Source organism: Lipomyces arxii (genome assembly GCF_038497795.1).
Source record: "Lipomyces arxii strain Phaff 12-163 unplaced genomic scaffold V1512scaffold_41, whole genome shotgun sequence".
NCBI classification, from domain to species: domain Eukaryota; kingdom Fungi; phylum Ascomycota; class Lipomycetes; order Lipomycetales; family Lipomycetaceae; genus Lipomyces; species Lipomyces arxii.
This window is the reverse complement of record NW_027117740.1, coordinates 1-23,700: the sequence shown is the minus strand read 5'-3', so window position 1 is coordinate 23,700 and position 23,700 is coordinate 1. Positions and strand designations below refer to the sequence as shown.

Genomic DNA, 23,700 nt, shown 5'->3' with positions numbered 1-23,700 from the left:
ACACAGCTCTTTTCTCCCCGGCACGCATAGTGTCCACACCACGGTCTGCACTCGTCCGACTCGCCGGCTGCAGCTGCTCGATCATCGAACGATACATGATAATCCTTAACGCACGTTGTATTCCAACCCTTAATCTTTCCGGCACTCCAATCTACGTCCGGATTATGGTCCTTCAGGTAACTGTGACCCAACACAACCTGTTGGTGTCCGAGCTTGGTAATGTCAAAAGTTTCTTCGGAAGCGTGGCCCGCGATGACCACTGTCAAAACTGCTTCATGAGTGATTGGGTCCAACTCACGACCGTCAATAACACGCGCTAAGACTGGAATATTCTTTTTGACCATTGGAATTCCTTCCTTTTGCACTAGATCTGAACCGATGACGTTGTCAGTAGCGCCAGAGTCGATAAGTATCGGTGTTTTGAACTGGATGTGTCTGTTGGAAACTGCTGATAAGATGCTAGGTATAATCAAACGTGGTTGGGTTGATACCGCGTCCGCGACGGCTGCGAGCTCACACCGGTTCAAAACTTCCTTGTCCAACACTACCGTGTTCTCAACGACGGCCAGCTCAGTTTCGTCCGAGATTCCTTTGTCCGCCGGAATGGGGTTATCCTTGTCTTTGTCTTTGTTCTTGCCCGTCAGTGGGCCGCTTACTGACGGGCTGGGCCTTTTCCCGACAACGCATACAAGGTTGGAGCGGGTGCCTCGTCGTCGTCGTCGTCGTCTGGGAACTCGTGGTCAGATAGGTCGCGGCAGTAGGCCGCAATGTCTTTGGCTTTGATCCCTTGTCGGGCAGTTGCGAAGAACATGGCCGGGCTTACCGCAATGAAGACAAAGATCAGCGGCAAACCGTCGATTGCGTTCCTGTCGCGAGACGCGAGGTCAGTCCATTAGCCGAAAGTTGCAGCGGCCTGTTGTTGACAGAGGAATGATCGGAGGAGCGGTATCTCTGTCTTGGCCTTTGACGTCGAATACGGGCCCCTGTAAGAGACGTGTCGTGACGCTCTTATACGTTTGTAAGAGAAGATGTGTAAATTGCTGATATTGAAGTAACTCGTAGACCTAGGTGAACAATGACTCCTCACTGTAATCTAGATAACAAGATATCAAGCTTGGGGCTTTCTACGTCTAGCGGACACCGCTTCTATTGTTCAGGTTTGTGGGTATTGATACTGATACTGATACAAAGTTTATTAACAAACTACACAAATAACAAACAAGACTTACCTGATACAAAGATATCAAATTTATGTGCGTGTTACGAGTGTTAGGAAGAGAAAAAGGAAAGCACACAAATAAGTATATCTTTGTATCAGACCTTGCTCAAAAGCAGTCACGGCCAAGGCTTGAAGGAAGAGAGTTGTAAACCCTAAAACCCTAAACTAGCCTCACCCGTCGCTGAGCAAGCCGCAATGAACCCTGGTGCACCAAGCCGCACCAGTTCAGGTCCAAGGCGTAAGCCGCACGGATTCAATCCGTAACACACGATTGTTCACGCTAACCGCGGATCGCCGGGTCCGGACTCCTCCGGCAATCGTAAACGCACCAACACAACCACACGCCGTCGGCCTCCGCCGCCCAACTCCTATTGTTAGAATGACTTACCTGAATCGTTCTTAACAATTACAGTGAGGAGTCATTGTTCACCTAGGTCTACGAGTTACTTCAATATAAGCAGTTTACATATCTTTCCTACAAACGTATAAGAGCGTCACGACACGTCTCTTACACTGACCTTGACTAACCATCTAACTTTTCTTCTTAACCTTCTTTCTAGATATTTCGACATCCTTCAAGACCTTTCCTTTTCGTTCTATTTCTTCATTCTTCTATACTTACAATTACTTTCTTCTACAATATTCTATTTATCTTTATACCTTTTATTATATATAGACCTAGTTATGCACTTGTATTAATACATTTTAACCATTGGAAAACATAACTCTTCTTTGAACTCTCGGGGTTTAAACCGGCTTGTCGCTTAACAGATTGTAGTAAGGTCCAGTGGTGTAACGGTTTATCACGTCTCGTTCACATTGTGTTCTGAACTCCGAGGAGGTTCCGCGTTCGATTCGCGGTTGGATCATTTTTTAATTTTTGTTTTATTTTTATTTATTTTTATTTATTTTTATTTCTTTACTTTTTCTTTACTTTTTCTTTTCTTCTTCTTTACTTTTTCTTTTCTTCTTCTTTTTCCCTTTTTTCAACCCTTTTTTCAGCCCTTGAGGTAAGGGTTGAGGTTGCATATCGACATGTGAAAATGCTAGTAACCTACAATAATTGTCTAGCGTCTTGCTCGGTGAAGCTAGCAGTTTTTGTCTTCAGTCTAATAAACTCTGTAATAAATATCGTACAATACTCTTTAACAGCTTGGTATCATACACGTTACGTCTCTTCAACAATTTTGTCTTTAAAAATAAGACGGCTTCGTGGCTAACTACTTTTACACAGAAGAACGGCAAGTTGCATCACAATAGCAGAAATTACTGGAATTGTAAGATTATCATCCAAGCCCCATAATTCCACGGCCTCGGCCGCAGCACCTGAAAAACCCGAAAGAACACATAGTGAAGAAAGTGAAAGATTGCTACTTTCGGGAGTCCAAGCCAGGTGATCATCAACATTAAGACCGGACGTTTTTGGAAATATAAAACCGTAAAGCAAGTACGCAGAAAATGTTCCAGTCAAAAAAGCTGCACCAGTACCTGCCAATGATTTGTTCTTAAAAATTTTTGGAGTAAGATGGCCGTATGCACGCCCAAAAGAAGATGCCGCAGTATCACACCATGAGAGAAGTAGCACAGCAAGAAGGGAAATGTCCTAAATAAAAAAGTCAGGGAATCATATACATAAAGTATAGATGCTTGTATACCTTAGAAAAGGCGAGGAATACGATAATGAGTCCTGAAAGGTAGAAGACGATGCCATTCCATTGATTAACTTCACTCTCTCTCATCAAGAAACCAAAAAACTTGATATAGTATTTGCTGAAAGCCGGTGACCCAAAACGAATCACATCCAAAAGTAGAATGACTAGTAAAAGAAATATTAAGAAAGGGGTTACACTAGCGACATTAGCACCTCGTAGGTAAAGGACCAACGTCAGAAATCCTATTGACACGTGTAATAATTTCCGAGGAACTTCGTATTTGTGAATAAAATGCCGGTAGTTTCGGTGCAACGGTATCAATCCCACCGGAGACCGAGACCTGGGAGTAAGAGGTTCGCTTGAAGACTTTGTTCTTTCCACGCCGTTCATACCGGGTGGTGCAAGAGAGCCATTACTCCCTTTCTTAGGAACAGCACCTTTTGATGCAAAATTTGTTTCTGATTTGACGCGCGACCTTAGACTTGGTTCATAACTGTAGGCTGTATTAGGAGCCATAGTGATAGCACCAGTCGGTGAAATATTTCAGGAGAATGTCGGACAAGGTTGGAACAAACTCCTCGAATTTTGTAGTTGTCGTGAAAATATTCGAGTAGGTTTTGAATAAGGTATTCAAAATAATTCCTGAATACAAACTAAGCACGTAACTAATACGGAGTGTGTAATGTCATGTCCATGATGCATTCGCTTGCAATTAAGAAGCCAGGGAACGATGAGACGGAAAGCGTTATTGTATAGCACAAGACCCATAGTACTTACATGCTATTGTAGCTTCCATCTAGCTAAGTTATATACTGTAGTTCAAAAGTCATTACGACACTAACTGAAATCAAAGAACAGCTACACGACGATGGCTTTTGGGTTTAATGTTTATACTTAACTTTCTGTGAATTTGTAGCATAAATTTAAATACAGAATAACTTAGTGACGATTGGCACATTCTTACTGTTAGCTCAAACAGAGCTTCATAAGCCGCTCCGCACCCTCCCAGTGATTACGATTACAGCAGCCTTGGTCTGTAAATACGCAAGCCGAAGCGCGCTATCGCGTATTTATTTAAACAAGGCATGGCGACCTTTGACGTGTCAGCGTCTTTTTCCCCACCGTCTAATTTGGCATCATCAGGACTATGCGTAGCACTAGACCATCCGAACTACTTCAATTTGCTGATCTCCATTGGCATCACAGTCGGAATATTTGTGTCATATGTCCCTCAGCAAATCAAAATAATAGCCAGAAAGAGTTCGTTAGGCATATCTCCTTGGTTTCTATTACTAGGAACATGTGCGGGAACATGTTCGTTTGGAAACGTGCTATTACTTTCTACAGATGTTGTGGAATGCTGTCAAGTGCTAGTACGTGTATATATTAGTAAACGACTTGGACTAACCCCTTCAGTCTCCAGGTAAATGCATTGCGGCTACTCTTGGAGTCACTCAAATTGCTTTACAATTCTCTATGTTCACCATAATGTAGGTCATGTTGACATGTGCAATAACAGTGGTATGCTAATTAGATTAGCTTATTGCTGTATCTTATCTATTTCCCAGCTAGCCACAGATCGGAATATCACGTTGCATTGTGTGTGTTTACATTGGCGTTGTGTCATTTCGCTGCGACTCTTGCGTTTGGTCTCTACTTTCACGTTACCAATTCGTATATCAAGTTTTTTGCAGGATTATTAGGAGTTGAAGCTACAATACTTGCGTCTTGTCAGTACTTGCCTCAAATATATTTGACGTATAAACTGAGGCATGCTGAGTCTTTGAGTGTGTATACGATGTTAATGCAGTCTCCGGGTGGGTTCCTTTTCGCACTCAGCCTTTCAATGCGTGAAGGTACTGCCTGGAGTTCGTGGTTACCTTATTTTTCATCTGCTGTCTTTCAAGGTATTTTGCTACTAATGTGCATTTATTTTGACTATCAACGAAGACGGCATGGTCCTGAGTTGTACGATCCACTAATGCAGGAGATGGAAGACGAGCATCGTACGGTTTTCGTTTTTGACGAGGGTTCAGAGCATTTTGATTAATCTGGAATCAAACATTATTCAGTAAATTGGCGATTGCGGGCAAGCAATGCACTAAACGTATTTTATAGGTTCCCTTATTCAAAATACTGTCATGACTGAAAGATCGGTGCATAGTCTGTATGCAGTTTTGATTTGATCTTTAGCTCACTGGAATACTCTTTTATGGAAATAGCATTTTAATTATAATTTCTCCGAAGCGTGCAGTCCTTGTTCTCCTTCAAGAAGAATGCACCTACCTCCTGCAATTATGTTGAGATCCTTACTTGCCGCTGCTAAAGTAGCATTGTCATAACTTCCAGGTTGAAACCAGACACCTTTGACAACACCCGGTCCCAACCTATTAAGTTCTTCAAGAAGCAACTGACTCACTCGCGGAGAAGTGACAACACTCACTGATATACTATCAAGATGCGTACTTTCGATTAAGGTTGTAATTGATGGAGAACATTTGACTGCATAGACAACTGGTTCATTTGGATTAACGCCAGTTGCCGAAAGATCGTGGTCATAGTACCACTTCAGCACTTTATTACCGTACTTTGCAGTATCAGTAGAAGCGCCGGCTACAGCAAAAGAACGAGCCGTGAAAAACTGGCGAACGGATTCAGCTGCCATATATGAAGAATGAGAAAAAAGTCACGAGGTAGGACTATCACGGATTACAAAGTAGATTTGTAAGTCTCACCAAGCACGGAGAGCAGAGCCACTAGATTTGCGGCTCTGTTGACACCAACTGGGGCATATTTAAAGTAGTTATCGAACTTTACTCAATACGTTTCACCGGCAAGATTTCATTCCCTTTGCCAAACAAAATGCCCGCTCTTCCAGATGACCCAAATGCTAAAGGCCCGGGAGTTGACGCTGATCAGCGTAAGAATCAGGCCGATCAAGACGGCAAGTTCAGACGGCAAGCTTCCACTTTTCGCGATATGATCTCTCTCGGCCACCCACACTTCAAGCCCGAGAAGAATCGATACGTTGTTTACGTGTGCGCCACGTGTCCATGGGCACATAGAGTACTGCTTATGATAAAATTGAAGGGACTTGAGGAGTTTGTCAGTGTGGTCTGGCTACACTGGGCATTGGGTGAGCAAGGTTGGTACTTTGAACCTGTCGACAATTCGTGTGAAAAAGATCCTCATTATGGATTTACACTGCTTAGTCAATTTTATTTCAAAGCGGATAAAAATTACGATAAACGATTTACTGTGCCTATGCTTTGGGATTTAAAATATGAGACGTAAGATAGAGTGTGATTGTTTTTTTGGAGAATCTCGCTAAACAGTTCAAGGATTGTAAACAATGAGTCAAGCGAAATCATCAGGATGTTCAACACAGCTTTTAATGTAGTGCTACCTGCTGATAAAGCTGCAATTGATGTATATCCCGAATCTCTTAGGCCAGAAATCGATAAAATGAACGAATGGGTATACAACACTGTGAATAATGGAGTTTACAAAGCTGGATTTGCAACTACTCAAAGCGCCTGTATGTGTCTTTGCTGAGTAGTACGAAGTATTAAATTTGACACTCTAGATGACGAAAATGTTTATCCGCTTTTTAGATCGCTTGACCGATTAGAGGAGATTCTCTCTGACGGACGTGAATTCTTATTTGGGTCGACTTTAACCGAAGCAGATATTCGCTTATTTCCTACCATAATTCGGTTTGATGCTGCCTATTTCACTTTATTTAGCTGCAACATTAGAATGATCAGATATGGATATCCAAATCTTCAGCGTTGGTTACTTCATCTCTACTACGATTTTCCTGCTATTTTTAAAGATACAACCTTTTTGGAACAGTTGAAGAAAGGCTATTCGACTGCAAAAACGGGAATTGCACCTGCTGGTCCAATTCCAATAATGATGGAACGAGTGTAGTCAGTCAATATCAATATGTTAGCTTAAACTGTAATGCTTTATATAAAACTTTGGCTTTATAATTATGTTATATTTATGGCACATATGCGTAAACGTTGAAGCTGCAGTTCTCAAGGTTGTTCGGTCGTCCGCCGCTTTGCACTCCTCCACTTGTTAAACCCTTGCGCATTCTACACTGTGCAGAACAAGAAATGTCTTGGAAACTTACAAAAAGTAAGCTGATTGTACTCTATGATGCATGATCTCATTAACTTGTATTGAAAGAATTACGTGAGACGCATTTGACGTCAGGCTCTTCTTCTCGCTCATCTTCAACGTCAACAATCACACCTCAGACATACGCCAATGATCACCCTGAGAAGGCTGCCCCAGAACCTACTTCAAAGTCTCATAACCACCATTTCTATCACATCAGCAAGCATGATGATTCCAATCATGCAGCTGCACCAGCACCACCAGCACCTTCCTCTAAGCAGACACTTGCTTCTAGCCATAGATCGTCGGCATCAACGTCTACAACATCTACAGTAAAGCCAGGTTTGCTGACTGTAACGATACATGAAGCGACTGGAATTTCGCTGCCACCTTCATATACCCATGCACAGCACGGTCAAAGTAGCGCGCTGCAATATTCGACCACTGCGTCATCATCTCGTCGGTTTCTGCCATATTTGGTTTTGGAGTTTGACAAGACTCAAGTCATTCTTGATGCCAAGTCTGGTACTATAGAAGCCCCTAAATGGGACCAGACTGCGAATTTCGATGTCAGCAGAGCTGAGACTCTGACAATTTCGATGTATGTACGAAACACTGGCTCCTTCTTTACTTCTTCAGCTAGTGGACCTGCAGGATCGGATGAGGACATTCTACTTGGATCTTGCAAAGTTTCGCCGAAGTTTGACGCTAGATCCGGAAAGATTGACGAATGGGTTGCTGTTTCTTGGGGTAGTGGGAAGATTCACATAACTGCGTCATTTAGGCCAAATCTGAATATACCGCTGACAATTGACGACTTTGAGCTTTTAAAAGTTGTGGGAAAGGGATCATTTGGAAAAGTGATGCAAGTTCGCAAAAAGGATACTTCACGTATCTACGCTTTGAAAACTATTCGCAAGGCCCACATTGTTTCTAGATCGGAGGTAAATCATACTCTGGCAGAAAGAACAGTGCTGGCACAGATCAATAATCCCTTTATTGTTCCGTTGAAGTTTAGTTTTCAATCACCTGAAAAGCTGTATTTTGTTTTGGCTTTTGTGAATGGTGGTGAACTGTTTCACCATTTACAGCGCGAAGGAAAATTTGATTTAAACCGTGCTCGATTTTATACAGCTGAGTTGCTGTGTGCCCTCGAGTGTCTGCACGAGTTCAACGTCATTTATCGTGACTTGAAGCCAGAAAATATTTTGCTAGATTATACAGGACATATATCTTTATGCGATTTTGGTTTGTGCAAACTTAATATGAGGGAAGACGACAAGACAAATACTTTTTGCGGAACGCCCGAGTATCTTGCGCCTGAGCTGCTTCTGGGTCAGGGGTACACCAAGACAGTCGATTGGTGGACGCTCGGTGTTTTGTTATATGAGATGTTGACTGGATTACCGCCATTTTACGACGAAAATACCAACGAAATGTATCGCAAGATTTTGCAAGAGCCATTGCGCTTTCCGGATGATATGGACAAAGACGCCAAGTCACTTTTGACTGGCTTGCTTGATAGAGATCCAAAGCGACGGCTTGGAGCCAACGGGCCTGCTGAAATCAAGAACCATAAGTTTTTTGCTGAAATCGATTGGAAGAAGTTATTGGGTAAAAAGTATCCGCCACCTTTTAAACCGAGTGTGGCATCAGCGACGGATACCTCCAATTTTGACAAGGAGTTTACTAGTGAAGTTCCAACAGATTCCGTTGTAGACGATTATCTTTCCGAAAGTATTCAGCGTCAATTTGGGGGCTGGACTTATTCTGACAATCGACTTGGAACGACTGCTGGACAAAGTGGACCTGGACCAGGAAGTGTGATTGGTTGAGGCTATGAAATAAGGGATGCTACTGGCGTATTTGGCTTTTTTCTGTTTTCCTTGGCAGCACGTGTGGCAATATAATGTATATCTGAGATAAGTTTAGTTCAGTGTTATCATTTAGAGAATAAAACCTTTGGATCAGTGTTAGATGAAGAGTATACTATCATTAGGCTACATTTGTAGGATCCCAGTCGACAATGTAATACTCGTTAGTCATAAGCAGCTCCATATCATTGTCGCTGAGAGAAAAATCGAACAATTGTGCGTTTTCCTCAATACGCTTTGGAGTTGAACTCTTAGGTAAAGGTACCATGCCCTAATAATTGTTATGAGTATTAAAGTGAGCAATAAAACTTAATGACAATACTTACTCGTTGTAAGCTCCATCTAAGCATAATTTGAGCAGGTGTGCGTTTATGCTTCGCAACCAAAGACTGAACTCTAGTATCATTGAACTTGAGACCACGAGTGATAGGACAAAAAGCCTCGACTACAATATCACGTTCTTTACAGTATTCGACCAATTCCTTGCGGGTTAGAAATGGATGAACTTCTAGCTGGTTAACGCTTGGCTTAATTTTTGCGTAAGATTCCATCTCTTTGAGATGTTTGATGCCATAATTCGATACACCAATCGATCTGATCTTCCCTTCCTGAACCGCCTCCTCCATGGCTTGCCATGTTTCTTTGCGTAGTTGACGACCAGGGTAAGGTGAATGAATAAGATACAGATCAATATAACCTAGGTCGCACTCGCGTAGCGACCAGTTGATTGCCTTTTTTGTGTTGTTATAGCCTTGATCTGTATCCCAGACTTTCGTTGTGAAAAACACATCCTCGCGTTTAGCGCCTGTATCGTGAATCCACTTCTTAATTGCGACACCAACCTCACGCTCATTCTCATAAAGCGTAGCGGAATCAATGTGACGGTAACCAGTTTTGAGAGCATGATAAACAGCGTTAATGACTTCTTCGCCGTAGGCCATATAGACACCAAAACCGAGAACAGGCATTTCAAAGCCTGACGACAGGCGTACTCTAGATTGCAAAGTAAGAGATTTCGGGAAGGCCATTTGATTCAACTTGAATTTGTTTAGTTTGTTGTATTGTTTGTGAAATTTGCGAATTTCTGCCTGGATTGCGGGATCAGTTTCTGGATTGAATCCGACAGCAAGAGAATCTTTAATCGAAGGAAGTCGTAACTGAGGGGGTGGACGATGAACTGCTGTTAGGTCTGAATCTAAAGGAGTACCAGGTCTTCTGTAGGTTCTAGGATTTCCAGATGAGTGAGACTGTGCAAAATAGATTACCAGGAAAAATAAAAGTGTTAATCCAGCAAGGACAGTAATGAGACGGCGTCGACGACGGATAGAAGCTAAAGGCAATAATCTGGAGACAATTGTCATCCAATGAAGCGCAAACTGCAAAGAAACTCTTAACAAATTGGGTGAGAAATCAAAATGGAGGTGACTTATGTGACTAGCTAGGCAGTAGCGGGATGAGTATTACGCTGTTCGACGTCATCGCTCGCTTTGCCGACCTAATAAGGTGTTATTGTAATAGCGCTCTAGTAATTACTTTATATTTTAGCGAAAACAAAGCAAGTTTTGTACTTAAATTTGTTAACATTTACGACCAATGAGAACGTAACTGCTAATTTCACCATTGACAATCAACACTGCGGTCCAAGCAGCGCATACGGCGTGAACTCTTGTAGCGGCAGTATTTGCTGACTCTCTACAGATATTTGCTTGTTCAAAACTGGTATCAACGACCGACTCAATTTTAATATCACGCTGTAGCAGAAAGTTAAATGCCGACTTCAACGAGGTCATGGTTAGTCCTGCTAAGTGTTGCTGGCCACAGTATTGCGCAGTTAATGCCTTATACCAGGCAACTGTAGAAGAACGATCATTTAAAATACTCACTTCGACAGCTACCAATCCGTCGATCTTGACTTGATTCAGCGCCTCATCTAAGTCTGTGTGTGCAGCTAATGAAATTAGTTTATCATACTTAGTAGGTGATTCCGGTCGTTTCTGAACGCAATAGTGTTTGAAGACGTGCCGCTCAAATTTTCGAGATCCTAAAATTCCAATCTGATCGTTTCTATCGATATCCCAGATTTGAGCAAGGACTAGATTTTTTAACTGAAATGCCAGCTGCAAACGACGCGTAGATCTGTGACAAATTAGTTATAGAATGGCCAGTGATCATTTCAACTTATTACTGCAGCAAATCTGAATATGCCGTGATGGTTTTCGGTTTAGTGCATAATAATGTCATAAGCAGCTTTAGTGTCCAGTGGCATTCTGTCATTTGATGCAACAGCCATAGAGAATCAGAGAGTGATCCACGAAGCCCAGTGCGACCTTCAAACAGATCGATCATGAGAATGTCGAGTGGTATTGATCGCCCATGAAGTATAAATAATTCATATGATGGCGACGGCCAGTGGGCATTCTGACTTACCAAAGCATTCATAATTTCGGATCCATCAAGAGGAGAAACGTATTTGAGAGTATTGATTCTGGACTTGCTGCAAGCACGATAATAACAATAATAACAATAATACAAAATTATCAAAAACGCTAATGCAATGAGTGTCGAGACAGCTGTGATATCAGCTGAAATCATATTTAATGACGTGTAGAGTACGTGTGTTAGTTAGCATAGACTCATGCGCCGCTTCTTGTTTACATTCTTATTTACAGTTCGCGCCTCTAGTGTCTCTTTATACAATAATGGATTATCAGCTTCGCTGTAATAATCATCACTGTAGGCGTCATTTAAGTCAACAAGGCGTTGTTACAACATGCAGGCTGGTTTTTTTCTTTGGATTTAAGTAGGATTTTCTATAACAGTCACAGTCATATCTTCTGCATCCAATGCGCCAACAAAGCATTTCCAGGAGAACGAATTTGCCCGGCATGTGACACTCTTCTAAATGAACCAGATGTACAGAATAAATCTGGGCTAAATACCTTTATTGACTTGTCTAGGATGTAGTTCTGACCACATTAAATCCGACAGAGTATTTATTACTTGCAGAAACTCTGACTTAGAGAAATCGCTAACAAATGCAGTGACTATAAATCGGCATGACTTGAAGTATACTACGACCTTGAAAGCTAACGTTTAAGAGTGTACTTGCAGGTTTAAGTCCTTCGGTTATAAACGAGATCTGCTCTAGGGCGCTCGCTTTTTGGACTTATCAATGTTCCCAAGAGCTGTCAAGACAAACATTTTAGAGTTCTATACATCTTCTCATATTTCTAGGCTCTATCAAGAATATTTAGGGAAATCTTTGACAGAAAAGTTCAATAAGCTAAATCAACATCTAGAAAGGGTAGTGCGTGATGCAAATTCTGAGATTGGATGTAAGTTGCATGTACATACGATCAAGCTACGCTAATTGCATAGCGTCGCGCAATCGCTGCGCAGCAATGAAAACAGACCTTGACATAGTCACTCAAAGGAATCAGGAACTACTTGAGAGTTTACAGGACAAGACGCGGCAATTTACTAAACTTCAACAGCTTTACGACAAACTCAAACGCAAGACGCTGTTCGGCCCGTTACAGACCACCACAAGAACTGCTAGTAGTGATATTGTGCCGTCTGCAGTGGAATATCGTGAGTTGTATTTACAAAGATTTTTTGCAAACCGAAAACTGATAATTAGACAATGCGGCTCAGAAGCATAAGTCAAGCTATGATTCATCGCCTCGAATTGCTACAACTCCAGTTCATAGACAACCTCTGGCAAATATCTCTCTTAATCGCTTAGCATCTGTCCCTGGGGTTAAAAGTAGCTTTCCTTGTAATGCTGGGCTTGACTCTGTCAATTCGCAGTATCCACGCTCTTAAGCTTTCAGTAGTAGTAGCAAACTGTTTGTACTATTTAGCGTGGTTTTGCTTTGAATACAATTTGTAACCACAATCAAATTTGCTTTGACATTGAGTTTTTATGATGTTTTAATGTAATCATGCTGCTGTTAAACACGTAAGCAGAAGGTATTTAAGCCTCCCTATTTTATTATTAAGAATTAAATTACCTGCCAAATCCTGCGATAACCCTAGTAATTTTGTCACGTGCCTTACTTCAAAACATGTGACTACGTGAACAGAGATTGACAATTTTGTTTTAAATCACGTGACCGGTTCTTATTTGTTTACTTTTGAGCCCCACCATGCAATTTACTCTTCGAAGTTCCTGAATAAGATTCAACTATCACAGCCATCACTAACAAATCCACTGAACTCTGTGGCCAATATTCTAAAGAGGAATTTTGATGAGCTTTCTTTGTGGTATATTTGCGCTTCAATTCAACACTATACACGTTGCAGCTTTTAACACGGATCTTGTAAGCATCAGCTTTTTTTTGTCGGAAAAGGGGACGATTTGCTAGATTTCACTGCTCTGGCGAGCATTTCTTATCATGGAAGACTTTCTTATGGATCCTGATTTAAAAAACGCAAGCTCGCCTCGCTTAAAATCTAAATTTAGGTCAAAAGCAAGCTATCGCGATGCCAATACCAAATCGTCAAAAGTAACTGGTAGCCCGCATAATAGCCAGTCAGACACTGCTGTTGGAAAACTTCGAGAGAATTTACAAGCGATTTGCGTTAATAAAGTTGATTTGCTCAAACCGCATCCTAGACTGACATTCAAATACGAAATGGTTAACGACGAGTCAATCTCAAAGGATTTGTTCGCTAACTCAGGAATTCAAGCAAGTACATCTATAGACCTGACTGCGGATCAAATGGATGCACACGAGTTGCGTGCTGCAATGGACCGAGAAATACAAAGACATACCACGAGCGCAGAGAAGTCTCTAGCTAATTCTGAAAATGTTGGTCGAAACTTAGGAACAGTTGATATTGATGGAAACCCGTCAGTGACAGAAACTAATGCCTTACTGGATGAACAAAATCGCAATGCTTGGCCTTGGAGAGACAGTCGCGACCTGCATATCTACGATTGGACCAGCAATCGTCGTTCTTTTGATAGCCAAAGCTCGCACTACTACGATCAAATGTTATCTGATCCAGGGCTGTCTTTACCGAACAGAGACGTCAAAGAGACTCTCCATGACGACGGCCAATGTACAGGATCGGAATTACAATCTCGTTTTAAGTCTTCTCATCATTCAACCGAAATAAAACAGGATCATTTCAAAACAATGCGAAACGAGTCCCAGGCTGCCATTGGCCTCAAATACGACTACAAACCTAGCAGCGGACGAGTATTCTCCGCTGCTTATGTGTCATTCTTAAAACAAGCAACTGCGGAACGAATTCTGCGAGGACAACAATCCCCGGGAGGCGTTCAATCCTCGGCTATGCCCAGTAAGCCAATCACTGCTCCAAACGCCATTCGCCAAAGTTACACTTTTGAGGACTATAGCGAGCAACACAGCTCTGATGAGAGAGAGTCTTTCGATTCGTCTTTTTCTTTCCCAGTTGAAAGAAAGCCACGGGCGCACAAGGACTTTTACCGCTCGCCTTCTCAAAAAAGAAATCTAAATTTGGCAAGCTTCGACGGTAAATCAGACAAAGACTACGACAAAATTTTGTACGACAGTGGAGTAAATGTTCGTCGCACGCAAATAGTACGTCAATCACACACGATACCAAGCATCATTGGCGAAACATTGGATTAATAGTCAAGTTTAACAATTATAATCTTAAAATCTCCGTAATGCATATCTTGTAAAAGAACTTTCAAACTTTTTGTTGTTCTTTGAATTTGTAGGCTATAAATCGCTGTAGATTGTTAACGACCTCGTCAGCCTTTTCTCTCAATTCAAATTGTTTCCTTCGATCAATCTGCTTCGCCATAGCCGTAACCTTGGGCTGTGCATTTCGCAAATGTCGTAAAAATTCCCCCTGCACAAAAATCGCGTTATCGTATTCGTAAGACTTGTCAGCAAAAATATCGAAAATTGCATTTAGTGCCTCGATAACTACAACAGGCTCGACATTGGGTAATGAGAGGACCTGTGTTAAAAGAAAGATAGAAATTTCCTAAGCAGTTAGCATTTGAGAAACAAAAACTTTTCAATGAAACTACCTTGGTAAAATCGGTTTTAATGTGCTTCTGTGCGACTACACCAAGAAATCCAACAAGTCTGACTTTGTACTCAACTGATTCATCATCACTAAATTGTTGAAATCCGTTTATAAAGTATCTTATAGTATCTCCATCGAAAATTTGTGCTTGTTGTTCTCTTGAACTGCTTTTTGACCAGGCCCAGAGAGCGCCTATGCATCCAGTACGGCAGTCAGTTGTGCACTCTGTCAACCTCATAGACAGCAAAGTCTTTTGCAATAATGAAATATCGCTTGATAATGCCCAATGAGGAGCTGTGGCGCTTAAGGTCCACATCATGTTATTAAGAGCGTTGAATGCATGCGTTCTTGTGTCGTTCATATCCATGAACGGCAGCAGTGCGTCAAGTCCGCCGTGACTTAAAAGCGAAGCGATAGAATTCTCATCCTGCGTATCATTGTCTGTAGACTGCATCACGAAATCTTCATCGACAACATGCTCAGCAGTCTCGCTACCTTCGTCGTCGCCCTGACTCATATCTTCGTCTTCATTTGAATCAATGTCGACCGACTCTTGGCTTCTAGATTCGCCTGGTCTAACAACAAGTGCTTCACTGATCGCTGTAATCAGTTCCAGACCAACTTGAGCAGCCGCTACAGCCTCTTGACGAGCCGAAAGCTTTTCGTACAGCGCTCGCTGATCGGTAGAGCTCCTGACAGTTGTGTCTGTCTCAACGTCGACTGACCAATTACAAGTCTTGACTTCTTTCAATAGCGCTATAATTGATCGTGAAACATCTAAAAGTTCTGTAGTCGAAGCATGACTTACTTCCAGAATGTTGTATTGCACACCCGCAAGATAGATCTTGACAGATACCGAGAGATTTTCCGGTGCAACAAATCCGACTGATTGTATTTCACTTACATATGGCAAACTAAGCTCACTTAAAACGTATAAATTCTCAGCAGCTACGACTTTGACTGAATTAGGGATTGCATTGCTGGAAATGACATACAATGTAAGCGATGGCAGCGTTGGCAATCTTTGGACTATAGACTCGTGAATGTCATCTGAAGAAGTAGCCAATGAAGTCAAAAACAGTAGAATGTTTTCCACTAGTTTACACAACAAATTTCTTTCAATAGTTGATATTGTAGGGAGCGTATCAAGTGACTTCTGTACCTGTAACTTCGTCAGAAACCGCTCCAGTATTTGATAAGTGGATTACCTTCACAAGACACGCAGAAATTATAGACACAATGTCTTTTCTCCATACAAACACACAGACATCGTATCCCTCCTTCAGAGCCAAATTTCCCAGTACACCAAATGCTTCCATAACAACTTCATCTGAGCTGTCACTGAGACAATTGTCAACAAGCTTCTGCACAAGTTTGGCCTTTAGCAGGGCTTGTCGAAAATCAGAAGTTTCAATAGAATTGGATATAGCGACTATAGCCATCAAGCGCTCATTTGGATCAATCACAGTCAATTTGTCCACAAGATGCACTGTGCCCTCTAACGAAGCCTCTTTCTGTTGCAAAACTGGCACACGAGTTCTCTGAATAGCAGAAACTCTGGCAGAAGAATTACGGGATACCTTTTTAGACTTTCCCATTCTGTCGATAGTTCATGAAGAAACAGTTAAAAGTAAGAAGAGCTGTAGCAATAAATTTTTATGTTATCACGTGACTCGTTGGGACTTTGAACGCGTTCAGCGCGTTGTGTATTTCTTTCACGCGACAAAATGCCGAAGATTGCAATCGGAGGGACTTGAAATTTGATCCATTGATTATTTAGAACGCAGAAAGGAAGACTAATAAAGATCAATGGAAAATTTTGGACGGATAAGAGTGCGAGAATATTTGTAATTACAATTTAAATGCTAATGTATTATTATATAGGCGCTTGACACAGCAGTCATCAACCGCATTGCTGCTGGCGAAATCATAGTGACCCCGGCAAATGCTTTGAAAGAGATGCTTGAAAATTCTATTGATGCCGGAGCTACGAATATTGACATCGTTGTAAAAGGGGGCGGCCTGAAATTACTTCAGATTACAGATAATGGCAATGGAATAGCTGTAGGGATTAATTGTTTGGTTACATTCTGATGCTGATTAGGAATTAGAAAGATGATTTGTTGATACTTTGCGAAAGATTTACTACTTCAAAATTAGTATCTTTTGAGGATCTGAATTCTATTGCGACCTATGGTTTCCGAGGTGAAGCTCTCGCCAGCATATCCCATATTGCTCACCTAACAGTGACGACAAGGCGACAAGAATCTGACTGCGCATGGAGGTTTTTTAGATCAATTACGCAAAAATGAGAAATCTTACTAACCGTTTTAAAGAGCCAGATATCTGGATAGTAAAATGGTCCCTGTTAAGCCAGGATCCAGCTCCGAACCAAAACCTGTTGCTGGTCGCAAAGGAACTCAGATCGTGGTGCGTCTTGATAGTTGATATGCTGTACAATATGACTTATAAAACTAGGTTGAGGATCTTTTTTTTAACGTACCCAGCAGGCTTCGTGCGTTTAGATCTCCGAATGACGAGTACAATCGCATTTTGGAAGTCGTCGGTCGCTACAGCATTCATTCTACAGGTATAGCAATTAGTTGCAAAAAGGTTGGACTAATCACTGCCTCCCCCAACTTATAAATTAATAAATTACTAGTTTGGTGAATCACAGAACTCTCTATTTACAACGGTCGATGCATCAACTGTGGATCGCATTCGGGGAATTTTTGGTTCCGGAATAGCAAACGAGTTGATTGAATTTAAAGTATCAGAGATGACCAAAATCGGGCTCGTTGGCGCTCATGGGTGGATAACAAATGCCAATTTCAATGTAAAGAAAAATCACCAACCGATTTTTTTCATCAATCGTGAGTGTGACTGAAGATTAGTCTGTTCTATTGTTTAATCTAGCTTAGATCGAAACGTATCTTGTGAACCACTAAAGCGTGCCATTGCTCAGGTGTATTCACCGTTTTTGCCTCGAGGTAGCCATCCATTTCTATACATTTCTATACTCATTGCACCTGAGAAACTAGACGTGAATGTGCATCCAACCAAGCGCGAAGTTCGATTTATGAACGAAGAAGAAATTATACACCAAATTTGCCAAGAAATACAAAAGTCGTTGCATGAAGTGGATAGCAGCAGAGAATTCAAGATACAAACCCTCATGCCAACGCCTAGCATGTCGCAAGCAAATAAAGCTGAGCCTGGTGAGTATAGTCAAGAATTTTTATATAGTTAAGCTAAAACTTTGCAGTGACTAAACATAAAAGAACACTCGAGTACAATTTAGTACGGACTGACAATAAAGAAAGGAAGCTCACAAATATGAATCTTGGACGTCATGCTGAGGTGTCGACAGCTACATTGTCAACGAGTGAACAGCAAACTGACCAAAGTTCTGAAACAGAGATGAATAGCGACATAAGAAATCAGCAGTTTGTGGTTTGTGACCGACAACGGTTGGACATAAGATTGCACAGTGTAATGGAGCTGAGAAAACAAATTAAAGATGACGTTCATAACAGTAAGGAAAAATAAAGAGAGACCTGCAGCATCATCTTACATAATAGGCTTGACCGAGCTATTAGCTGATCATATCTTTGTTGGATTGGTTGACGATAACCGCAGATTTGTTGCCATTCAGCATGACGTGAAGTTGTTTCTTGTGGACTACGGAGCTCTCAGGTACCAAGGTAGTAACGAATCAGAGCTGGAGCTAATGCAATGCGAACAGCTATCATCTTTTCTATCAGATTGGACTATCTGACTTTGGAAACTTCGGAACTATCTGGCTGGCACACCCATTGAGCATTAAAGAGATAATAAGTATCTACAACAGTTATGATATGACAGATAAGGTGACGGATGTAAGTTTCTAGACTAATTATGCATCTTTTGATAGCTTATTTTGCAGGAAAAGTTGAACAAGATGATCGAAATGAAAGCTATGCTCGAAGAGTACTTCTCAATATCTATAACGAACAATGGTGAACTGCGCAGTTTACCATTACTGCTAAAAGACTATGTTCCAAGTTTAGGCAAGCTTCCATTGTTTTTTAGTCGTCTTTGCAATTATGTACGTCATTCGAAAACTTATGGCGTAAAAGCTAATTTCAACACCAAACAGGTCGATTGGTCAGAGGAAAAAGCGTGCTTTAAAACGATTTTAAGTGAACTTGCTTTATTTTATGTACCGGAATCGCTGCCGTCACAGCAGACACAGACACAGACACAGATGAATCATGACACAGAACTCGCTATAGATGCTAGAAGGAAAACACTACAACACGACGTTGAAAAGTTCATTTTTCCGGCTGTTAAACGACGACTCATTGCCACACAGGAATTGCTTTCAAGTGTTGTTGAGATTGCTAATCTTCCTGGGCTGTATCGTGTGTTTGAACGGTGTTGATGACGTCACATGCTACTGCGCCACATGACAAATCAGTCTGTGGGCAGTCGAGAACGTGGCGCTATCATATATACTCATTGTTTGTGCTGATGTACCTTATTCGTCATGTAGTGGTGCGCTAGAGGCATTAGTAATTCTTAAGTTTGGCTATATATCATTATCATCGCCACTCGTATCGTACTCTGCCTGAACATTACATAAATGAACCTCAAGTCATTGAATTCTGGTTTATTCCTTGCGCGCATTCCCAGACAATTCAAACCTCCTGTGACTAGAGCATTTCATTCTTCCATCGCAATCAAAATGATTAAAGATCTTAAGTCGTACGTCTTACTTTTTATTGTTTGTTATTAGATGTTGTTTGTTAACTGGAAATAGCCTCGAAGAGTTTCATTCCGCCATTGGTGAGGATAAGCTTGTTGTGATTGATTTTTATGCTACATGGTGTGGACCTTGCAAAGTTATTGCTCCTAAGGTTCACTCTTTTTCTGAAGAGTTCAGCGATGCCGATTTCTATAAGGTTGATGTTGATGAAGTTGCTGCTATTGCTTCTGAAGTTGGTATCCGTGCTATGCCTACTTTTATGCTTTTCAAGAGTGGCCAGAAGGTCAAAGAGGTGTGTTAAACTGTTAATGGCGTGTCCAAGTGATGCCTAGAGCGCACTTGTGATTGATTGCATTCTTAATTACTAATTATTCCCTAGATTGTTGGTGCCAACCCAAGTGCTTTGAAGAGTGCCATCAAGAATTCTTTGTAATTAGTTAATAATATGAATGGTTACGAAGTTTATCTTTGTTTCAATCCTTTGCTTAATGAGTAATCATTTTAAAGTGATTGGCAGATTTCGATTGGCAGAAATTTTATGTAGTTGCACGAGCTACTGGCCGTTCTCTTTGTAATTGGCGGACTGTCCATTTTTCAGTAATTTTGATTAACTATTAAAGACAAAGTTTGAGTATTGATAAAAATTCCACAGATAAAGATCTTGTATAGTTTGCATTGATGAGGCCATGGAACTGATTAGACAGAAATTGTCTTCACGCTGCATAGAGAAAAGTTGTATAGTACTGCTACGCGAGCTTAAAGAAGTTTTTACGTTCTTGTAAAGATTGCGTTAAATCAGCGTAATGGCAAACAAATACTTTTTCGTACCAGTCGGTATTAATAGACATTGAACTTCTAATCCGTCATGGCTTTGTAGCGACAACGACATGTAGTTGTTATCAGTTTTAATGTAGTATAATTAATTAACTTAGTGTGCCTACACGTTTAACAATCAAATCAAACCCAAAATTGTGGACGCAAAATACAGATACTGTTTCTATTCCAATTCAAAGTAACTTCAACATTTTAAGGTCTTTACTGTCGGGAGCATTTTATCGAATTGGAGCATCTGGGGCAGCTGCTATGAAATGCTTTTAGTGATAAGTTCAATTTCTATACTATGGAAGAAGATTTAGAATTTCCATTGCTTGCAGCTCAAGGATTGTACGCTGCAACTACGATTGGAGATGGAAATTGTCTCTTTCGGGCTTTAGCAGATCAACTATACGAGGACCATGAACGGCATGGAAGCGTAAGGCACGATGTGGTAGAATTTTTACGACGGAACAAATCTAAATTCATAGAATTCTTACCCACAGAGTATGCTACAACAAATCGCGCTAAAAATGGCAAGGCTCGCGGGGGCAGAAGGAAAGCGACAACGTTGCAAATTTCAAGGCCCGAAACCAAAACCATTTCCAGCGAAAAGATTGAAGCATTATGGCTTGCTTATTTGGATCAAATGGCTACGGACGGAGTTTATGGCGACAATCTTGAGATTGTTGCTTGTGCTCAAAAGTTCAATGTCAACATCAAAATACACCTTTCTCACTTTGCCTATGTCGTATCTGGTCAATCGAGTCTACAAATTGAATCTACCATAGAACAGCGAAGAATGTTACATATTGCATATCATGAATGGGAACATTATTCGTCGGTGCGTAGACTAGACGGTTTGGCCATAGGAGTTTCTGAAATCTCTATGGATGCTGAAGTATGGAATGTCGAGGTTCTATTTATTAACTGCTAATTTTTTTTAGGCGTACATGACCACAGTGAAAGATTATAAGCATTTTCAGCCGTGGATGATGAAAGTCATTTCGGCGTCTTTGCCAGACTTGGACAAAGAAAGGCACACAGATCATTTCATTTTAGATTTGATTGAACAATACAAAGGAGATGTTAATCGCGTTGTGGAACATATCTATGACAGAAATTACGATGATTGGGAAACACTTGACGTGAAGGATGTTTCTGAAAAGATGCTTCAATCCGATTCGACTGAACCAAGTGTTATAATACAAGCTGAAGATTCAACCTCACGGCCAGCTCCTTCTTTCACGACTACGGCGTTGTCAAAGGTTGCTCAGCGCAGAGAGCTAGCTCGCCAGCGCCGACAACAAAAACGCGCGACGAAGCATACCAGTACAGAACAAGAGATTCAACAGAAAGTCGATCCACTGGAGTCAAACGACCTGCAGCCAAATGCGAAGAAAGTTGTGTTCATATAGATGAATTTCAATACATCTGGTATATGTATGGCCTTATGAACTGCTATATTGATGCCAATTTTTCTGTTGGTGCCAAATAAAAGGAAACTTTTTCTACACGATGCAAGTTTGGAATTAATTGGAGTCTGGAAATGCCCCAATACTTTACATTATTGTTCAGAGTCCATGTGGGGTGTCTGTGTGGGGTAGAGTGTTTGTTTATTCAACCAAGCTAAGTACTCCTAGTCACGTGCTGCGTCGTCAACGTGTCCAGTCCACCAGCTCCGGACCAATCCTAAAGAGCGACGAGCCCGTGTCAACCGAAAGGTAGGTTTTCTAATTGAGATGGGAGACATTTTTAATCACGCCATCAATTTCTCAATTTTGGATTGGTCGAATCTGCAGAATGGTGATGACGCACTGCCAATCACATCTCCTATAAACTCCCACTCTCTCCTCCCCCCCCCCCTCCTTCCCTAGAGACACAGTGCGCAACAAGCTAGACATATCATAGTATACAAGCTTTCTACACATTGCCTTCCATTAGCCCGGGTCTTGACGCCACCAGTGTATACTTAAATCACCAACGCCAAGTAAGCTGTTCGTTTTCATTTTTCCTCATTTATTTTAGTAAATACTTCATATAGATTATTTGTTTTATGTATATCTGGTATTATATTTGTATTTTTATATTATTGAATTTTCGGAATAAATAGTTGGCTCGATTTTTTATATGCCAACTAAAGATTTTGCTTCCTGTTGGTACTTTCAACGTCCAACCCTACGGCGAACATATGGTGACTACAGATTATATATCCTAATCAGCCAATGGACGTCAATGCGTATATCATAGCCATTTATCCAAATATAGCTCTGTACTAAATCCTAGTATTATTAATATACAAGCCTCTGGACGACCGAAGAACTAAATAAGATGCCGGTGTAAACTAGGGTCACTCCTTCGAGTATATTCATAAAAATTTTTATTAAAATTTCTGTCTGTCAATTCATCCTCTACATTTCCATAGACGAAATGTGTATGACAAGGAATATTAATAGGCGTTTTGTATTTACGGAGATTTTGTTCGTCAGAATCAACTCCTCCCAACGGCATTTTGCCCCACATAGCAATTCCAATTTTCACAGCATGGACGATCAATTTGGTGTTTTATTCACAAGGCGATATGATTTGACATACAAGAATATATATTATAAGTCATATATTCATTTATAGTACATTCACTTATCCCAAGTTTTACTCAAATCAGAAGTTATCAGACAACAGAAGTAGAAGTATGCTGTTCTATAATCAAATGGCAGTAACATATTGCAGCAGATATAGATGTGCTTGAGATTTGCAATAGTATTAAGTAGAAGTATAGTTTTGTGAGTGCATCGACTGCATATGTGGCTGGCTATATAGCTGTAATAGATAAAGGGTGCATGTTGTAGTCTGTCTGCACATTGGGACAATACTATTAGTGTCAGAAGCGTTAAAAGCGCAGCTATCAAGCATACAGAATGAAAATTATAATTTACTGGCCAGCCAGCAACAAGGGAGAAATCTCCAACAAAGACCGGCCAGCGAGCGACTGTACACGGCAGTCAAGACTTCAGACAACCACAGTGATCCCATTGACCACAACAGGTTTTTGTATCGGTATCAACACTCAACAAGCAGAAGGCAGTGCGAGGCTGCAGCACGCAGACGATATGGCTTTCATTTCGGACCCTATACTAATGACATCGCTCCCAGCCAACAACAGCGATCAGCTGATCAGGTAGATTCAAGGCCGTCACAGACTAAAAGCTTGTTGGTCTGAGGCTACTCCACCCA

General features: G+C 41.1%; 14 protein-coding genes and 1 non-coding gene across 15 annotated transcripts; 9 read left to right on the top strand and 6 right to left on the bottom strand.

The window, feature by feature from the left end:
- Window positions 1–39: 39 nt before the first annotated feature.
- Window positions 40–811, bottom strand: V1512DRAFT_255533 (uncharacterized protein; the record flags this gene model as incomplete). The annotated part of the gene is made up of 2 exons (XM_066914810.1): window positions 40–669; window positions 690–811. Coding segments are annotated over 2 exons (752 nt in total), but the record flags the coding sequence as incomplete, so codon positions are not given.
- Window positions 812–2,000: 1,189 nt separating this feature from the next.
- Window positions 2,001–2,088, top strand: V1512DRAFT_t63. Its single transcript has one exon. It is a non-coding gene; the product is annotated as a tRNA-Val (tRNA).
- A 347-nt stretch (window positions 2,089–2,435) lies between these two features.
- V1512DRAFT_213573 (uncharacterized protein) lies at window positions 2,436–3,261 on the bottom strand (the record flags this gene model as incomplete). The annotated part of the gene is made up of 2 exons (XM_066913601.1): window positions 2,436–2,822; window positions 2,875–3,261. 2 exons carry the CDS (start codon window positions 3,259–3,261, stop codon window positions 2,436–2,438), a joined length of 774 nt encoding a protein of 257 aa, XP_066769036.1.
- A 695-nt stretch (window positions 3,262–3,956) lies between these two features.
- Window positions 3,957–4,921, top strand: V1512DRAFT_250225 (uncharacterized protein; the record flags this gene model as incomplete). The annotated part of the gene is made up of 3 exons (XM_066914653.1): window positions 3,957–4,244; window positions 4,288–4,361; window positions 4,411–4,921. 3 exons carry the CDS (start codon window positions 3,957–3,959, stop codon window positions 4,919–4,921), a joined length of 873 nt encoding a protein of 290 aa, XP_066769035.1.
- Window positions 4,884–5,605, bottom strand: V1512DRAFT_268645 (CoA-binding protein). Its single transcript, XM_066917519.1, has one exon. It carries the CDS (start codon window positions 5,534–5,536, stop codon window positions 5,102–5,104), a length of 435 nt encoding a protein of 144 aa, XP_066769034.1. The 5' UTR covers window positions 5,537–5,605; the 3' UTR covers window positions 4,884–5,101.
- A 91-nt stretch (window positions 5,606–5,696) lies between these two features.
- Window positions 5,697–6,874, top strand: V1512DRAFT_268642 (glutathione S-transferase). The gene is made up of 3 exons (XM_066917518.1): window positions 5,697–6,161; window positions 6,213–6,409; window positions 6,458–6,874. Exons 1-3 carry the CDS (start codon window positions 5,734–5,736, stop codon window positions 6,802–6,804), a joined length of 972 nt encoding a protein of 323 aa, XP_066769033.1. The 5' UTR covers window positions 5,697–5,733; the 3' UTR covers window positions 6,805–6,874.
- An 89-nt stretch (window positions 6,875–6,963) lies between these two features.
- Window positions 6,964–8,975, top strand: V1512DRAFT_278534 (kinase-like domain-containing protein). The gene is made up of 2 exons (XM_066917971.1): window positions 6,964–7,017; window positions 7,069–8,975. The coding sequence occupies exons 1-2, from the start codon at window positions 6,996–6,998 to the stop codon at window positions 8,832–8,834; spliced, it is 1,788 nt and encodes a 595-aa protein (XP_066769032.1). The 5' UTR covers window positions 6,964–6,995; the 3' UTR covers window positions 8,835–8,975.
- On the bottom strand, window positions 8,915–10,324 carry V1512DRAFT_128790 (NADP-dependent oxidoreductase domain-containing protein). Its single transcript, XM_066912953.1, has 2 exons — window positions 9,200–10,324; window positions 8,915–9,144 (listed from the first exon to the last, which is right to left on the bottom strand). The coding sequence occupies exons 1-2, from the start codon at window positions 10,232–10,234 to the stop codon at window positions 8,995–8,997; spliced, it is 1,185 nt and encodes a 394-aa protein (XP_066769031.1). The 5' UTR covers window positions 10,235–10,324; the 3' UTR covers window positions 8,915–8,994.
- Window positions 10,325–10,342: 18 nt separating this feature from the next.
- Window positions 10,343–11,005, bottom strand: V1512DRAFT_282677 (uncharacterized protein; the record flags this gene model as incomplete). The annotated part of the gene is made up of 1 exon (XM_066918009.1): window positions 10,343–11,005. A coding segment is annotated over one exon (555 nt), but the record flags the coding sequence as incomplete, so codon positions are not given.
- A 567-nt stretch (window positions 11,006–11,572) lies between these two features.
- On the top strand, window positions 11,573–12,535 carry V1512DRAFT_213566 (uncharacterized protein; the record flags this gene model as incomplete). Its single annotated transcript, XM_066913600.1, has 5 exons — window positions 11,573–11,673; window positions 11,699–11,833; window positions 11,974–12,060; window positions 12,108–12,208; window positions 12,252–12,535. 5 exons carry the CDS (start codon window positions 11,573–11,575, stop codon window positions 12,533–12,535), a joined length of 708 nt encoding a protein of 235 aa, XP_066769029.1.
- A 513-nt stretch (window positions 12,536–13,048) lies between these two features.
- On the top strand, window positions 13,049–14,536 carry V1512DRAFT_268629 (uncharacterized protein). The gene has a single exon (XM_066917517.1). It carries the CDS (start codon window positions 13,271–13,273, stop codon window positions 14,495–14,497), a length of 1,227 nt encoding a protein of 408 aa, XP_066769028.1. The 5' UTR covers window positions 13,049–13,270; the 3' UTR covers window positions 14,498–14,536.
- Window positions 14,345–16,521, bottom strand: V1512DRAFT_244450 (uncharacterized protein). The gene is made up of 3 exons (XM_066914333.1): window positions 16,115–16,521; window positions 14,908–16,068; window positions 14,345–14,861 (listed from the first exon to the last, which is right to left on the bottom strand). The coding sequence occupies exons 1-3, from the start codon at window positions 16,502–16,504 to the stop codon at window positions 14,559–14,561; spliced, it is 1,854 nt and encodes a 617-aa protein (XP_066769027.1). The 5' UTR covers window positions 16,505–16,521; the 3' UTR covers window positions 14,345–14,558.
- A 110-nt stretch (window positions 16,522–16,631) lies between these two features.
- Window positions 16,632–19,484, top strand: V1512DRAFT_288336 (histidine kinase-like ATPase). The gene is made up of 12 exons (XM_066918140.1): window positions 16,632–16,739; window positions 16,791–16,970; window positions 17,018–17,190; window positions 17,243–17,336; window positions 17,385–17,519; window positions 17,569–17,779; window positions 17,828–18,124; window positions 18,172–18,441; window positions 18,488–18,602; window positions 18,652–18,784; window positions 18,832–18,993; window positions 19,045–19,484. The coding sequence occupies exons 1-12, from the start codon at window positions 16,716–16,718 to the stop codon at window positions 19,327–19,329; spliced, it is 2,079 nt and encodes a 692-aa protein (XP_066769026.1). The 5' UTR covers window positions 16,632–16,715; the 3' UTR covers window positions 19,330–19,484.
- A 148-nt stretch (window positions 19,485–19,632) lies between these two features.
- V1512DRAFT_272966 (thioredoxin-like protein) lies at window positions 19,633–20,086 on the top strand (the record flags this gene model as incomplete). Its single annotated transcript, XM_066917711.1, has 3 exons — window positions 19,633–19,652; window positions 19,708–19,945; window positions 20,033–20,086. 3 exons carry the CDS (start codon window positions 19,633–19,635, stop codon window positions 20,084–20,086), a joined length of 312 nt encoding a protein of 103 aa, XP_066769025.1.
- A 331-nt stretch (window positions 20,087–20,417) lies between these two features.
- Window positions 20,418–22,046, top strand: V1512DRAFT_128602 (uncharacterized protein). Its single transcript, XM_066912952.1, has 2 exons — window positions 20,418–21,367; window positions 21,414–22,046. Exons 1-2 carry the CDS (start codon window positions 20,774–20,776, stop codon window positions 21,882–21,884), a joined length of 1,065 nt encoding a protein of 354 aa, XP_066769024.1. The 5' UTR covers window positions 20,418–20,773; the 3' UTR covers window positions 21,885–22,046.
- The last annotated feature ends 1,654 nt before the right edge of the window (window positions 22,047–23,700 follow it).

What these genes read in the sequence shown, in the direction of transcription:
- V1512DRAFT_268645 (XM_066917519.1), bottom strand. Translation starts at nt 5,536, where the DNA reads ATGGCAGCTGAATCCGTTCGCCAGTTTTTCACGGCTCGTTCTTTTGCT.
- V1512DRAFT_268642 (XM_066917518.1), top strand. Translation starts at nt 5,734, where the DNA reads ATGCCCGCTCTTCCAGATGACCCAAATGCTAAAGGCCCGGGAGTTGAC. An exon ending in TGGGATTTAAAATATGAGAC is followed by an intron (nt 6,162 to 6,212) that starts GTAAGATAGAGT and finishes AAACAGTTCAAG; the next exon opens with GATTGTAAACAATGAGTCAA. An exon ending in TGCAACTACTCAAAGCGCCT is followed by an intron (nt 6,410 to 6,457) that starts GTATGTGTCTTT and finishes TTGACACTCTAG; the next exon opens with ATGACGAAAATGTTTATCCG.
- V1512DRAFT_278534 (XM_066917971.1), top strand. Translation starts at nt 6,996, where the DNA reads ATGTCTTGGAAACTTACAAAAA. An exon ending in GTCTTGGAAACTTACAAAAA is followed by an intron (nt 7,018 to 7,068) that starts GTAAGCTGATTG and finishes TTGTATTGAAAG; the next exon opens with AATTACGTGAGACGCATTTG.
- V1512DRAFT_128790 (XM_066912953.1), bottom strand. Translation starts at nt 10,234, where the DNA reads ATGACAATTGTCTCCAGATTATTGCCTTTAGCTTCTATCCGTCGTCGA. An exon ending in TTAGATGGAGCTTACAACGA is followed by an intron (nt 9,145 to 9,199) that starts GTAAGTATTGTC and finishes AACAATTATTAG; the next exon opens with GGCATGGTACCTTTACCTAA.
- V1512DRAFT_268629 (XM_066917517.1), top strand. Translation starts at nt 13,271, where the DNA reads ATGGAAGACTTTCTTATGGATCCTGATTTAAAAAACGCAAGCTCGCCT.
- V1512DRAFT_244450 (XM_066914333.1), bottom strand. Translation starts at nt 16,504, where the DNA reads ATGGGAAAGTCTAAAAAGGTATCCCGTAATTCTTCTGCCAGAGTTTCT. An exon ending in TTTCTGCGTGTCTTGTGAAG is followed by an intron (nt 16,069 to 16,114) that starts GTAATCCACTTA and finishes ACGAAGTTACAG; the next exon opens with GTACAGAAGTCACTTGATAC. An exon ending in TTAAAACCGATTTTACCAAG is followed by an intron (nt 14,862 to 14,907) that starts GTAGTTTCATTG and finishes CTAACTGCTTAG; the next exon opens with GAAATTTCTATCTTTCTTTT.
- V1512DRAFT_288336 (XM_066918140.1), top strand. Translation starts at nt 16,716, where the DNA reads ATGGAAAATTTTGGACGGATAAGA. An exon ending in AAAATTTTGGACGGATAAGA is followed by an intron (nt 16,740 to 16,790) that starts GTGCGAGAATAT and finishes ATTATTATATAG; the next exon opens with GCGCTTGACACAGCAGTCAT. An exon ending in ACCGATTTTTTTCATCAATC is followed by an intron (nt 17,780 to 17,827) that starts GTGAGTGTGACT and finishes AATCTAGCTTAG; the next exon opens with ATCGAAACGTATCTTGTGAA.
- V1512DRAFT_128602 (XM_066912952.1), top strand. Translation starts at nt 20,774, where the DNA reads ATGGAAGAAGATTTAGAATTTCCATTGCTTGCAGCTCAAGGATTGTAC. An exon ending in AAATCTCTATGGATGCTGAA is followed by an intron (nt 21,368 to 21,413) that starts GTATGGAATGTC and finishes AATTTTTTTTAG; the next exon opens with GCGTACATGACCACAGTGAA.